Source organism: Limanda limanda, chromosome 17, assembly GCF_963576545.1.
Source record: "Limanda limanda chromosome 17, fLimLim1.1, whole genome shotgun sequence".
Classification (NCBI taxonomy): domain Eukaryota; kingdom Metazoa; phylum Chordata; class Actinopteri; order Pleuronectiformes; family Pleuronectidae; genus Limanda; species Limanda limanda.
Genome location: NC_083652.1, coordinates 8,112,346 through 8,127,546, shown reverse-complemented (window position 1 = coordinate 8,127,546; position 15,201 = coordinate 8,112,346). Strand labels below are relative to the sequence as shown.

Sequence of the window (15,201 nt, the reverse complement as noted above, 5' to 3'; positions counted from 1 at the left end):
AGCAGTTGTGATGAAGTAAAACAAAAAAGATGTTGAGCTTCTATAATAAATGCTTCTTGTGGTCTGTGGGTAAGTTTAAACATAAATTGTTCCAGCTATCGTCATAGACGTGTTTCTCCTGTTCCTCTCATTTATCGTTAGTATTTTCATACAAATAGAAAAAGAGAAGCAGCACTGAAGTTGGAAGCAAAGCACATGCCCTTTTGTCCATCACTTTCCTACGTGTCCCTTAATAGTGTCATTAGTTTTATGATGAGACAATAACATGCTTTATCGAAATCATTAATGAGGAGTCAGAAATTGAACATATCAGCAGCCTGTGTTCAGCATCACACTTTCAAGGTCTCAGCTCAAGTGTCCCTCTGTCAGCGATACTAGCCCGACCTGTCGTACAGATGTAAATACAAGCAGAGCAGCAACAAAAACAACAAATTTTTTTATTTCTACATTTAAACATGGGCATTCAAAATTATTTTTTACATAAAAGTCCCTATTTTTACATAAAACTCCCTATTTTTACAATGTCGTCCCTATATAGTGAGTTGGGGTTAGTGAATGAGTGGCACACACCAGATAATTTGTACGTAGTATGTTTACCTTGTTTGCTTTTTAATTGGGTTTCTTAATGTTTGGCCATCAACAGTTAACAGTACGCTTGGGATGATGGTAATGTAGATTTATCAGTTTATTGCAAATTTGATTTGATAATGGTACTAAGTGAAAAGTTAAGAGTTCAGCAAAGCGATAGCTCAAGGTGAGCATGACCTGTTCCAAATATCACTGTTTAAAAATGAGTGTGTTAGCATGATACTTACTATTGGGACAAAAACACCAAATACAGATGAGCCTGTGCATATTATGCTATTAGCTGTATTGTATCCACTAAAGCATTTTTCATATACAACTCATATACATCTCTGTTTTTCTCCAGTGCCCTTTTAACTGACCGTGTATTACATTTGTGTGTATTATTATTCAAGACACAGACATAGATTAGGAAACTTTTCATTCAGACAATTACATGGTAATGGGGCTTGGTGAATTGTGATTCTTCAACACAGAAAGAGCTGATGAGCTTTGATTGAGCTCATGTCACAAAACATTTAAATCAACTGTTGGGGTTACTTGTGTTGATTGCAATAAACTAAATTTCTTTAATCTTAAAATTACTTCCACTAGCTTTTATTTGGCTGCTGTCACAATCCAGCTTTCATACTTGGATGAAGCGCAACTAAAAAATGGTTACCTAGTTTTTATAGAGCAAGAGGAAGCTGAAGAACCTCTTAAGATATGATGAATTTTGATACAGGAAGATACAACTTGTGCCAATGGGGTTTCAGTAGAATGCAAAGTATGCAAGGATGACGTGCACAGTGAAATACTTCATAATGAGAACACACACAAGTCCCTGCAAATGATACAGTTGGATATGTAGCACACAGGGCTAATCAAGAAAGGGTTTGCTAGATCTAGTTTAAGAGGGTTCTCTTTAATCTTGATCTCTTGTCATCCAGTAAGATTACTCCGTTGCATAGACGTGTTTCTCCTGTTCCTCTCATTTATCGTTAGTGTTTTCATACAAATAGAAAAAGAGAAGCAGCACCGAACTTGGAAGCAAAGCACATGCACCTTGTCGTGCATTACAATTGCCCTTTTGTCCATCACTTTCCTACGTGTCCCTTAATAGTGTCATTAGTTTTATGATGAGACAATAACATGCTTTATCGAAATCATTTATGAGGAGTCAGAAATTAAACATATCAGCAGCCTGTGTTCAGCATCACATTTTCAAGGTCTCAGCTCAAGTGTCCCTCTGTCAGCGATACTAGCCCATAATCTCACCATAATCACTAAGTGCCAAAGCTACATTTGCCAGGTTTTGTTTTGAGAGTTGTTGTAAATGACGCTGTGATGCCAACCTCAGATATAAATGAATTCCGATAATGTAGGGAACTTTAGAAATGTTATCACACACAAAAACTCTTTTCATTATTGTGAAAATTATTATTACTGCTGTCAAGTGAAGGAATTGTTCTGTTATTGCTTCAAACAACAGTCTCTCTTTCTCCTTTTGTAATGGAAGAGTTTTGTAATGGTAGAATTTTCATAAAGGTTACTGATTAAACCTTTGAGGTGGCAGTAAAGCAGATTTAGGGCGGTCTGAATGTCCTGTGAACTTTTTAATTGTGGAGTCAGTGTTTCCCACAATGCCTCTTGAAAAGTAGAGTTCAACCGATTGTCACTGACCGAGCCAATTTAATACCATCATGCATTGCACTCGCGGCAATGACAGGAAGAAAAATGGCGCGGAGAGGGCAGAATAGCCCGACCTGTCGTACAGATGTAAATACAAGCAGAGCAGCAACAAAAACAACACATTTTTTTATTTCTACATTTAAACATGGGCATTCAAAATTATTTTTTACATAAAACTCCCTATTTTTACATAAAACTCCCTATTTTTACAATGTCGTCCCTATATAGTGAGTTGGGGTTAGTGAATGAGTGGCACACACCAGATAATTTGTACATAGCATGTTTACCATGTTTGCTTTTTAATTGGGTTTCTTAATGTTTGGCCATCAACAGTTAACAGTACGCTTGGGATGATGGTAATGTAGATTTATCAGTTTATTGCAAATTTGATTTGATAATGGTACTAAGTGAAAAGTTAAGAGTTAGCATGATACTTACTATTGGGACAAAAACACCAAATACAGATGAGCCTGTGCATTTTGCACAAGTGAAAAAAGAGTGATCCTTACATATTATGCTATTAGCTGTATTGTATTCACTAAAGCATTTTTCATATACAACTCATATACAACTCTGTTTTTCTCCAGTGCCCTTGTAACTGACCTTGTATTACATTTGTGTGTATTATTATTCAAGACACAGACATAGACTAGGAAACTTTTCATTCAGACAATTACATGGTAATGGGGCTTGGTGAATTGTGATTCTTCAACACAGAAAGAGCTGATGAGCTTTGATTGAGCTCATGTCACAAAACATTTAAATCAACTGTTGGGGTTACTTGTGTTGATTGCAATAAACTACATTTCTTTAATCTTAAAATTACTTCCACTAGCTTTTATTTGGCTGCTGTCACAATCCAGCTTTCATACTTGGATGAAGCGCAACTAAAAAATGGTTACCTAGTTTTTATAGAGCAAGAGGAAGCTGAAGAACCTCTTAAGATATGATGAATTTTGATACAGGAAGATACAACTTGTGCCAATGGGGTTTCAGTAGAATGCAAAGTATGCAAGGATGACGTGCTCAGTGAAATACTTCATAATGAGAACACACACAAGTCCCTGCAAATGATACAGTTGGATATGTAGCACACAGGGCTAATCAAGAAAGGGTTGGCTAGATCTAGTTTAAGAGGGTTCTCTTTAATCTTGATCTCTTGTCATCCAGTAAGATTACTCTGTTGCCCTTAAATCTTAATCTAGATGAGTCAGTCCCAAAATGATACATGTCTCCTTTACAGCAGTGATCTTGTGCAATGCAACCTCAGTGAAAGATGCCTAACAAAACTACTCCTTTACTTTATGACCATTAAAAGTGTAATCTGAGACAATATAATTTCCCCATCTATCGTCACTTCTTCATGTATCATCTTTGATTGCTTTATGTCCTATTTCATTGCCATCGCACAGGATGGGTAGCCATAAATGTCTGCTGTTACAGGGTGTGTGAAGCCTGCTTTTCTTTTCAAAATAAGTCTTGGTAACCAAGTGATAAAGACATTAGGTCACACACAGTAAATAATACAATTGTGCTTAGGAACTGATATGTCTTGGTTTTCCTACCACTTCTTTGTGCTCTTAATGATTTACTGGAGAAAACAGTTTGTGTAAGGCGTGAACCCATTTGGCTCGCACCAGTACGTTCTTGCGCTGCCTGCTGAAAAGGGGCTTTGGATGTAATCAATGTATACAGATGATGAGCTGAGGTTAACAGGCTAAGCCATAATCAAATACCTCCTACTGTTTGTAGCACTCCTCCAGCTGCCCTCAGGTTTCCTCTGTTCCTCTATAAACAAAAAGCAGAGTGGCAGCAGGCTAAATTGGAACAGGAGTCACAACAGCACACCAAACAAATAGGAGTCAACTCTTTCCTCTCAGCTGGTCAAATGAAGTCGGCAACACTTGTGGCTGACACATCTTGGTGTTGTAAAGCGCAGTCACTTACGCTAAGTCTTATCTGCTGAATCACAGATTCAGTCAACGTTTTACACACCTAACTTTCAATGTTTATTTCAGGACGCAACCTCTTTGAATGTCTCAGTGATTTTACCTCTGTTAAGCGTTTCAAGGACTGTACATAAATGCATATATTCAGTGGGAACAGTGTGCACAGCTGTGTGTATAATGGTCTTTTGAAACTTTTTGTGAAAATAACATACCAGAACAAGGCCTCATGTCGAAAGTAGATGATCTAATTCAATATTAGACACTGAGAACACTTAATATTCATATCTTCAATTTACTGTGAATGTGAACATATGACGACGAACACACTGAATTTGATATATGCCAATTAAGGAATTATTTAACCTTGGCTAATTAATTGATAAGCTGTGATGAGCACATTGGTCTGCTTAAAGTTGCTATAAACAAAATGTGTGTGTCTTTTGTGATACTTTCATTGGGGAGTCAAAAAAATCCTAAAAGCCTATACATAGCTAGAGTATCTTTCTACTGCACCAATTACCACTCTCATCAGTGATGTTAAGGGATTTGAGGCACACCTGTTCATCTCGAAACAAATCATTGTTTTGGATATATTGGTCAGAATCAATTGTTGTGCTTTTGTTTCCCTAAAGGAATGGCAGCCGATGAAAGACTAGGAAATGGGACAACCACAATTCCTACAACTTTTTCAATGGAAAACCTAACCAGCAGTTTTACATCCACACCCCTGATTACTACAGAGAGTGTCACAGCTTCAGTAACAACAGAAACTCCCACAACAGAATTGACAACTGTGGTACCATCCACCACCCATTCAGAGACTACTCTCCCTCATCCAAGCACCGACTTCATGACCACTACAGAAACAGTCAGCAGTTCCGTGACCAACAGTTACGTCACCACCAGGAGCACAACTGACTCTCCATCAACTCCAATCACTCTGACTACAAGCACAGAGACAAGCCCCACCGATACCAGTGAGACTATAACCAGCACCCCTGCTTCAGATAGCACGACAAGTACACAAGCCACACACACAAGCAGCAGCACAACTGTGTTTACACCAGTCACACACACAAGCAGCAGCACAAATATGACCACAACAGCCACAGACACAACCAACAATGAAACTCTGACTACACCAGCCACAAGCAGCAGACCAACTATGACTACATCAGTCACACAGACAACCAACAATGTAACTATGACACCCCTGATTACTACAGAGAGTGTCACAGCTTCAGTAACAACAGAAACTCCCACAACAGAATTGACAACTGTGGTACCATCCACCACCCATTCAGAGACTACTCTCCCTCATCCAAGCACCGACTTCATGACCACTACAGAAACAGTCAGCAGTTCCGTGACCAACAGTTACGTCACCACCAGGAGCACAACTGACTCTCCATCAACCCCATCAACTCCAATCACTCTGACTACAAGCACAGAGACAAGCCCCACCGATACCAGTGAGACTATAACCAGCACCCCTGCTTCAGATAGCACGACAAGTACACAAGCCACACACACAAGCAGCAGCACAACTGTGTTTACACCAGTCACACACACAAGCAGCAGCACAAATATGACCACAACAGCCACAGACACAACCAACAATGAAACTCTGACTACACCAGCCACAAGCAGCAGACCAACTATGACTACATCAGTCACACAGACAACCAACAATGTAACTATGACACCCCTGATTACTACAGAGAGTGTCACAGCTTCAGTAACAACAGAAACTCCCACAACAGAATTGACAACTGTGGTACCATCCACCACCCATTCAGAGACTACTCTCCCTCATCCAAGCACCGACTTCATGACCACTACAGAAACAGTCAGCAGTTCCGTGACCAACAGTTACGTCACCACCAGGAGCACAACTGACTCTCCATCAACCCCATCAACTCCAATCACTCTGACTACAAGCACAGAGACAAGCCCCACCGATACCAGTGAGACTATAACCAGCACCCCTGCTTCAGATAGCACGACAAGTACACAAGCCATACACACAAGCAGCAGCACAACTGTGTTTACACCAGTCACACACACAAGCAGCAGCACAAATATGACCACAACAGCCACAGACACAACCAACAATGAAACTCTGACTACACCAGCCACAAGCAGCAGACCAACTATGACTACATCAGTCACACAGACAACCAACAATGTAACTATGACACCCCTGATTACTACAGAGAGTGTCACAGCTTCAGTAACAACAGAAACTCCCACAACAGAATTGACAACTGTGGTACCATCCACCACCCATTCAGAGACTACTCTCCCTCATCCAAGCACCGACTTCATGACCACTACAGAAACAGTCAGCAGTTCCGTGACCAACAGTTACGTCACCACCAGGAGCACAACTGACTCTCCATCAACCCCATCAACTCCAATCACTCTGACTACAAGCACAGAGAAAAGCCCCATCGATACCAGTGAGACTATAACCAGCACCCCTGCTTCAGATAGCACGACAAGTACACAAGCCACACACACAAGCAGCAGCACAACTGTGTTTACACCAGTCACACACACAAGCAGCAGCACAAATATGACCACAACAGCCACAGACACAACCAACAATGAAACTCTGACTACACCAGCCACAAGCAGCAGACCAACTATGACTACATCAGTCACACAGACAACCAACAATGTAACTATGACACCCCTGATTACTACAGAGAGTGTCACAGCTTCAGTAACAACAGAAACTCCCACAACAGAATTGACAACTGTGGTACCATCCACCACCCATTCAGAGACTACTCTCCCTCATCCAAGCACCGACTTCATGACCACTACAGAAACAGTCAGCAGTTCCGTGACCAACAGTTACGTCACCACCAGGAGCACAACTGACTCTCCATCAACCCCATCAACTCCAATCACTCTGACTACAAGCACAGAGACAAGCCCCACCGATACCAGTGAGACTACAACCAGCACACCTACTTCAGATCACACAACAAGTACACAAGCCACAGACACAATCAGCAGCACAACTGTGACTACACCAGTAACACACACAAGCAGCAGCACAGAAACAGTCAGCAGTTCTGTGACCAACAGTAACGTCACCACCAGGAGCACAACTGACTCTCCATCAACCCCATCAACTCCAATCACTCTGACTACAAGCACAGAGACAAGCCCCACCGATACCAGTGAGACTACAACCAGCACACCTACTTCAGATCACACAACAAGTACACAAGCCACAGACACAATCAGCAGCACAACTGTGACTACACCAGTAACACACACAAGCAGCAGCACAGAAACAGTCAGCAGTTCCGTGACCAACAGTAACGCCACCACTAGGAGCACAACTGACTCTCCATCAACTCCAATCACTCTGACTACAAGCACAGAGACAAGCCCCACCGATACCAGTGAGACTACAACCAGCACCCCTGCTTCAGATAGCACGACAAGTACACAAGCCACACACACAAGCAGCAGCACAACTGTGTTTACACCAGTCACACACACAAGCAGCAGCACAAATATGACCACAACAGCCACAGACACAACCAACAATGAAACTATGACTACACCAGCCACAAGCACAAGCAGCAGCACAACTGTGACTACAACAGCCACAGACACAACCAACAATGTAACTATGACTACACCAGCCACACACACAACCAACAATGTTACTATGACAACACCAGCCACACACACAACCAACAATGTAACTATGACTACACCAGCCACACACACAACCAACAATGTTACTATGACAACACCAGCCACACACACAACCAACAATATAACTATGACAACACCAGCCACACACACAACCAACAATGTAACTATGACTACACCAGCCACACACACAACCAACAATGTTACTATGACAACACCAGCCACACACACAACCAACAATATAACTATGACAACACCAGCCACACAAACAACCAACAATGCAACTATGACAACACCAGCCACACACACAACCAACAATATAACTATGTCAACACCAGCCACACACACAAGCAGCAGCACAAATATGACATCACCAGCCACACACACAACCAACAATGTAACTATGACAACACCAGCCACAAACACAACCAACAATGTAACTATGACTATACCAGTCACACACACAAGCAGCAGCACAAATATGACTACAACAGTTACACACACAACCAACAATGTAACTATGACAACACCAGCCACACAAACAACCAACAATGTAACTATGACAACACCAGCCACACACACAACCAACAATGTAACTATGACTACACCAGCCACACACACAGCCAACAATGTAACTATGACAACACCAGCCACACACACAACCAACTATGCAACTATGACAACACCAGCCACACACACAACCAACAATGCAACTATGACTACACCAGCCACACACACAACCAACAATGTAACTATGACTACACCAGTCACACACACAAGCAGCAGCACAAATATGACTACAACAGTCACACACACAACCAACAATGTAACTATGACAACACCAGCCACACAAACAACCAACAATGTAACTATGACAACACCAGCCACACACACAACCAACAATGTAACTAGGACTACACCAGCCACACACACAGCCAACAATGTAACTATGACAACACCAGCCACACACACAACCAACAATGCAACTATGACAACACCAGCCACACACACAACCAACAATGCAACTATGACAACACTAGCCACAATCACAAGCAGCACAACAACTGTGACTATACCAGTCACACAGACAACCAACAATGTAACTATGACAACACCAGCCACACACACAACCAACAATGTAACTATGACTACACCAGCAACACACACAACAACAATTACAGCCACTACACAGCAGGGTAATATGACCACAGCTCCATCTCCAGCAACCACACAATCCAGCACCAGCACAACAACTACAATTCCAGTAACACCACAAACTACGCCCACAAACTCTACTCACACCTCTCCTGAGACTCCCGCATCCCCTAGCACAACCTTGTCCTCTATCACTAGCAGCAATGCAACAATAACAGTCAGACCCACACCCTCTTCACCTACTTCCATCTCCAGCTCTGTCCCTCCAAACACCTCCCCAGGCAGTAGCACCGTACTCCCCGGTGGAACTACCACCCCCCTTAGTCCCTCAACAACAACCCCAGGAGGTAGGACTTAAAGCATGATGAGTTTTAATGTTGACCAAATGATACATTATTACATGCAGGTGAGACAGAAATCAGTGTGGAACTTGATTTTAAGCTGCACTTTGCAATTTGTCAAGTGGAAGGCCACAACTGTTAAAGCCAGAACATTGCTTGCAGAAATGTAAACTAAATGAGATTATGGCAAATGGGCTTCAGAATGAAAGGAGTTATCCCTGCAGAATGTAACTCCAATGGATGCAACCTAGCCAGTTTGTCATTTGTGCTCAATTTAAAGTCTTTTTTTCCCCTTGATATAGTGACCAACCACACCACCGAAGTCACCTCTTTGACACCTTCAATTACACCGACTAAAGGAAACACAACAGCCTTCCCCACCACCGGCCCCTCCACCACCAGCACCACCGCTGTCACCACCACTGTCACCACCAGCCCAAACTCCACCACACCAGCACCACCCCCACCCATCCCCCCACAAATTGGTTTGTAATTTTCTCTAAAGTTCAATTCAACTCAATTTTGTTTGCATAGCGCCGGATCATAACATGAATTATCTCAAGATACTCTACAGTAAGGTCGAGACCTTAAACATCAGAGAAAAATCCAGCAGTTCCCACAATGATTGTGGTAGTGTTCATCCCAATCAAACACACTTATAATGATTTGCTTAATCCAAATTGGAACTCATATGAGCTGCAATGGAATCCTGCATTGCCAATGATCACTAATTTCATGTAGTTTGGGGGAAAATAGATTAGAATGAGAGGAAAATGCTGATTAGTTGCATTGGAAGCTAGTGCAGCTATCGTAAATATTTTTGCAACAACTTTATAGCTATTTTCAGCTCATTCTTACACTCTTGTTGTTTTACAGCTATAGCAAGCAGCTGTTTTATGTGAAATATCTCCAGAAAGAAGATTGGAGATACACACAAATAGTGACGACAAGCTAGTAGAACATTCAGCAGCTTAAGTTTTGTGTGCAAAACTTGGTCCCACTGCCTTTAGGTAGCGTTGCAGCATTAAACATTAAAATAATCGCTTGGCCTGTCGTTGTATAATTTTTCTCCCATCTCTTATCAGTGTGCCCCGCTCTCCAGTGCCCACCTGATAGTGTGTGTCTTAGTGGAGTTTGCCAGTGTCGCTCCGGTAGCTTTCTGGAGGGCAACCTCTGCGTCCCAGGTAAGAATGCTATTCTTCGTTTTTTGCGATGACACTTTTGCTGAAAGACAATTTTCAATCATTTTCCCTCTTCTCCTCTTTTCTCAGCCCAAGTGTTTCCAGGCCAGCTTCATTTCATGGCCTTGACATTTAAAGCTGCAATGAGTGACAGGACCTCTTCAGAATTCAAGGAAACGGCGGGTCAAATCTCAGCAGAGGTAGGTTGTGAGCTCACAGAGCACATTGAATAGGTATAATAAATGGTAAATGGATTTTAGGGTGGTGATTGCGATACCAAGTAAAACATTTCGATGTGTGATAATTATCTGCTAATATACCTTAAGGATAAACTGTCACTATTAAACCAACAAAGAAATTGAAGGAATGTTTGATATTAAATAATTTAATTGACATAAAAGAAAACACAAACACAACTACATATATAGAACTTGAATAAAGAAAATAAACATTTTAACATAGGGTGTAAATACAGTATAAATTTACTATTTTGCATTGTTTATTCGATCAAATAAAACTTTTCTTTTCATAAAACATAACCAAAATGTCTGTGAAAGATATCACAACCTATAACTCGGTCGGGTTAGAATAGATGCTCCTCTCTCTGTCATTAAACCATGTTTTATCTGCTTTCTAGCTTGGAAAGATCCTTCTACATGAGCCCGGGTATCAACGATCTGATGTGGTGGAGCTTCGGTGAGTACTTTCTCTTTTCTGCTGCCGTACAAACATATTATGCCACAGGTTTAAAAATATATACTTTCCATTTTGGTGTTTCTCTATCATCCTTTAGAGAGGGAAGCATTCAAGCATCTGTGAATAACATCTTTATAAACACCACCTTCACTCAAGAGTCTGTCAATAACGCTATTGACAAAGCTATCAACGCCTCAGTGAACTCCACTGGATTTTTTTCCAATGTGACATTCGCAGGTAAGTAATGCTGCTGGGACACTAACCAAGAAAAGGGAAGTGTGAGTGTATTTTGGTGGGGAAGCTTACATTAGGATGCACATATTATCCGACTTTATTTCAAGAGGATTTTTCCTCACATGTGTGTTTTGTATTCACTCTGTCTTAGGCTCAGACCTGTGTACGCAGATTCCACTTCCATGTGATGTCTCCACTACAAATTGCATGAATAGAAATGGCAAGGCTTCATGTTTCTGTCAACCTGGCTTTGTCTCCAACGGGTTCTCTAACGCCAGCTGCAGAGGTAAAGGCGACTCTTGAATATTCTATATTTATCTCCTTTACCAAGAATAGTAATGCTGAAAGTGTTTGTGCAGTGGCTTTTACTTTTGAAAAGTCTTTATTGTGCTGTGTAGCTTCGAGACTATAAGAGCAGACGACCCACAGCATCTGAGAACAGGCCCGAGCACTAAAACAAATCCCAGCTGAGCTACAGTTAAGAGAACTGTAACAAACCCTTCTTATCCTTACTTAAATACCTAAATAGGGGGAGAAACAACAGGGAGCGAGAGTCTAAGACAAGGTCAAGAGCTGTTGCCTTTTCTCCTAGCTGACCCTTGACCAGCTGTTAATTTATCTCTTTAATTTATTTCTTTTTAACAGGGATGTTACCCTGGAAACAGGACCTTTAGTTTCAGATATGCCGCATGAAGTTCCTCTCATAGGAATTTTTTTTTTTTGAAAAGGTCCTCATTTAGCCTCCATATGAAGGGGCCGTGATTGTGCTCATGTTTTCATTGTATGTAGTAAAATCTGTACTTCTCCATCTGCCAATGACAGAGTCGTAAACGTCTATGTTCTCATACCTGTGTGCAGGACATTGTTGACGTGTGTTTATGCTTCAGTTATTGTGTTTCTTTTCCAGCTTGTGTGAGTGGGAAGAGGGAAGTGAATGGCGTGTGTGAAAAGTGAGTACAAACATTTGAAATCTTAGTTGCGCATTTCAGCCTCGAGGTGTCTGTGGAGTCAGTGTTAAACTCTACTTACATGATACAGAAAAGACATGGAAATATAGTATATAAATGTTTGACTGGTTTGTTTTTTCCAGCTGTGCATTTGGACACGCTGGCTTCAACTGCAATGACTGTAAGTAACAAGACAAAGTTACGTAGCAGAAATATCGCACCAAATATGCTCTGGCATAAATTCATAATACATCTTAAATTGTGTCTCCACAGCTTCTCTGCTAGCAGTGGTGGTCGTCTCCTCTGTACTTGGAGGAATTCTTCTCATCATGGCCCTGGCTTTGATCATATTCTTCTGCTGGTGAGAATCTTAAGATAAAAAGTTACTTATCCGCCAGTCATCGGCCCTAGGAGAAATCACAACAAAAGTTAGTGTAGTTTAAAACCACGATCCTCACTCAGGGGCAAACGTCTGTCTTTAGAGAGGTTGATATGAACATTTTTATGCCAGCCCAGCCCCATCAGCCATTACAGTATTTGTTACATAAACATCTGAAAACCCCTCAGTTATGTTGGTTTTAACAAGGTTTAACCCAGTTTTAATTTCAATGTATTCTCACCTGCAAATATACCAAATGAAACTAACAGATAAAGTTATCCTGGGAAAAGACTAAAGTAACAATGGATTAGTTATTCTTTTAGTACTTTACGAGTTTTCTACACTTTGAGCCTCAGCTGCATTTGCTTTAAAAACAGGACACAAAAATATAGTTAAAATTGTATAACAATCATTTATTTTCAGTTTGATTCTGTATTTTTTAGCTCATGTTACTGAAACAAGAGTAAATAACACATTTGTTGGGTACTATTTTCAGCTGTGGATTAATACACATTAAGTTTACCTGGTTACTATTTCCAACAACAGCAAAGTCAATGTTGGATTGGGTTAAATTGAATAACATTGAACTTGTAACACATTAACAGTTAAAAGTAATGCATTTTTTTATTATTTCTTGGACAACAACTGAGTTGTATGGCCTAAAGGAATAAAAAACATCAGGCGTGGTTGTTTTTTAAACTCTGTGTTGAACCTCAGGAGGAGATTCTCGGACAGAAAACCAGCCAACAGCAGTAGTCCATACTCATCAAACGTTGAATCAAACAAGCCCTGGCCTGTTGGCATCACACCCATCCCGCGTGCCAGCACGGACTGGGATTCAGCTCCTGCCATGGAGATGAGAGAAGCGGGCACTATTCGAGCCCCGGTGGACACAAATCCTCAAAAGAATGGAGTGGTGAGTTATGTTCTTTTGTCATCTCAGTTGTCGTAGTGACTTATACAGCAGACTCATACTTGCATAGGAATGTAAAATCTATCCTTAATGTGGTCAAAAATGCCTTGACATCTTGTATCCAGATTGCAGCTTACATACACACTGTAATGTTTGATTTAGTACAACTGGAATCCGGGGTTAAAATCAGGCTGAATCAGGTTGAAAAGTTGGTAAAGTTTTTATAAGATGTAGGTATAAGCATCGTTTTATTCCAAAGACTACATTTCAGTGTGTAGCTAGGACCTGCCACACCCTAATATAAAGTCTTTTAAAAGTATTATCATGGAAGGTCCTATTGAGATAGACTATCTTTTCTGATGGGCCACGAATTAAATACAAATAATCATATAAATAAAAAATCATAGCTATCAGACAGAATAGAAAAAACGCATTGCCAAAAAAAGGAAGCACCTGTTAAATGCTATTATATAGTTCTATGAAAACTACTTTTAAAAGATTTTTAATCATTAAAAATAAATGTTGAATACTTATCTATCAGATTTAGCCTGGTTTTAACCCGACACCACAGATCTTTTATACCTGAAAATCAACAAATCCATGATCACTGGTCACATGACCCTGCTACCAACTAATAAGATCCTTTGACATTTTTCAACCATATGCACGCCAATCAGTTCCACCACCTCACTCGAAATGTAAAAATAGTGCCAGCACGTAGCTCCCTCCCATTCGCCCTGCTTTGCCTGACTCCCAGTGTGTTACTTTAGGGGTTTCAGCCGAAGCACACAGGATGGAAGAAGGTAAGGAATGGCCTTGCTTTTAGACTAACATTTGCCTTCATGCTGGTTATTTAGACAGGCCCCAGTGAGAATCACGGTGGTGGGGTTTCTGGAAAACAGGAAGCCTTTTGTGATTTTTGTGGAAAGCAGTATGCTTTCATCTTCAAGCAAAAGCTAAAGAAACTCAGCTCATGCTAGGTTTTGGGATTCTTTTCACTGCATGCTGATGATTGTCGTTGTTGTCCATGTGTACTTGGCTTTTCTGGGTGTTAGTCTGTGAATGTGCAACATCCCAACATCTAAAGACACTAACACACTGACTGCTCTCATTGACGTTTCAGTCAGGATCATACGATCTCAACCCTGAACCATTGAGGACCTTCAAAGGTAAACATAAGTCCACTTACTCGTCCATGTTTCCTACTGGCCACGAGAACCCCTACTTCATACCTGACGATGGGAAGAACAACTGAAAAAAAATTTGTCCAGCTGGGAGGCAAATCCCTTCAGTGAGAATGAGTGAGAAACATTGGATCAAGAAGTGACTGAGTTCAAACCGCGGGACGCCAGGCACATTTCTCCCTCAGGGATTTATTTAATCTTTTTTTAAACTTGCTTGTTTTAATGACAAATCACAAAGAACACTTCTTACCTGGGAAACAGCCACCAAAGAGATTCATTCATGAT

The 15,201-nt window shown here is 41.0% G+C and overlaps 1 protein-coding gene across 1 annotated transcript; it reads left to right on the top strand.

Moving 5' to 3' along the window:
• Positions 1-8,562: 8,562 nt before the first annotated feature.
• Positions 8,563-14,987, top strand: si:ch211-198m17.1 (mucin-2). Its single transcript, XM_061089835.1, has 11 exons — positions 8,563-9,082; positions 9,152-9,388; positions 9,685-9,867; positions 10,468-10,566; positions 10,654-10,763; positions 11,201-11,259; positions 11,357-11,496; positions 11,645-11,779; positions 12,714-12,801; positions 13,537-13,735; positions 14,856-14,987. The coding sequence occupies exons 1-11, from the start codon at positions 8,563-8,565 to the stop codon at positions 14,985-14,987; spliced, it is 1,902 nt and encodes a 633-aa protein (XP_060945818.1).
• The last annotated feature ends 214 nt before the right edge of the window (positions 14,988-15,201 follow it).

Excerpts from the sequence above, each read along its gene's own strand:
- si:ch211-198m17.1 (XM_061089835.1), top strand. The coding sequence starts at position 8,563 with ATGACAACACCAGCCACACACACAACCAACAATGCAACTATGACTACA. Across the intron at positions 10,567-10,653 it reads GGGCAACCTCTGCGTCCCAG|CCCAAGTGTTTCCAGGCCAG; the intron begins GTAAGAATGCTA and ends CTCTTTTCTCAG. Across the intron at positions 11,260-11,356 it reads TCTGATGTGGTGGAGCTTCG|AGAGGGAAGCATTCAAGCAT; the intron begins GTGAGTACTTTC and ends ATCATCCTTTAG.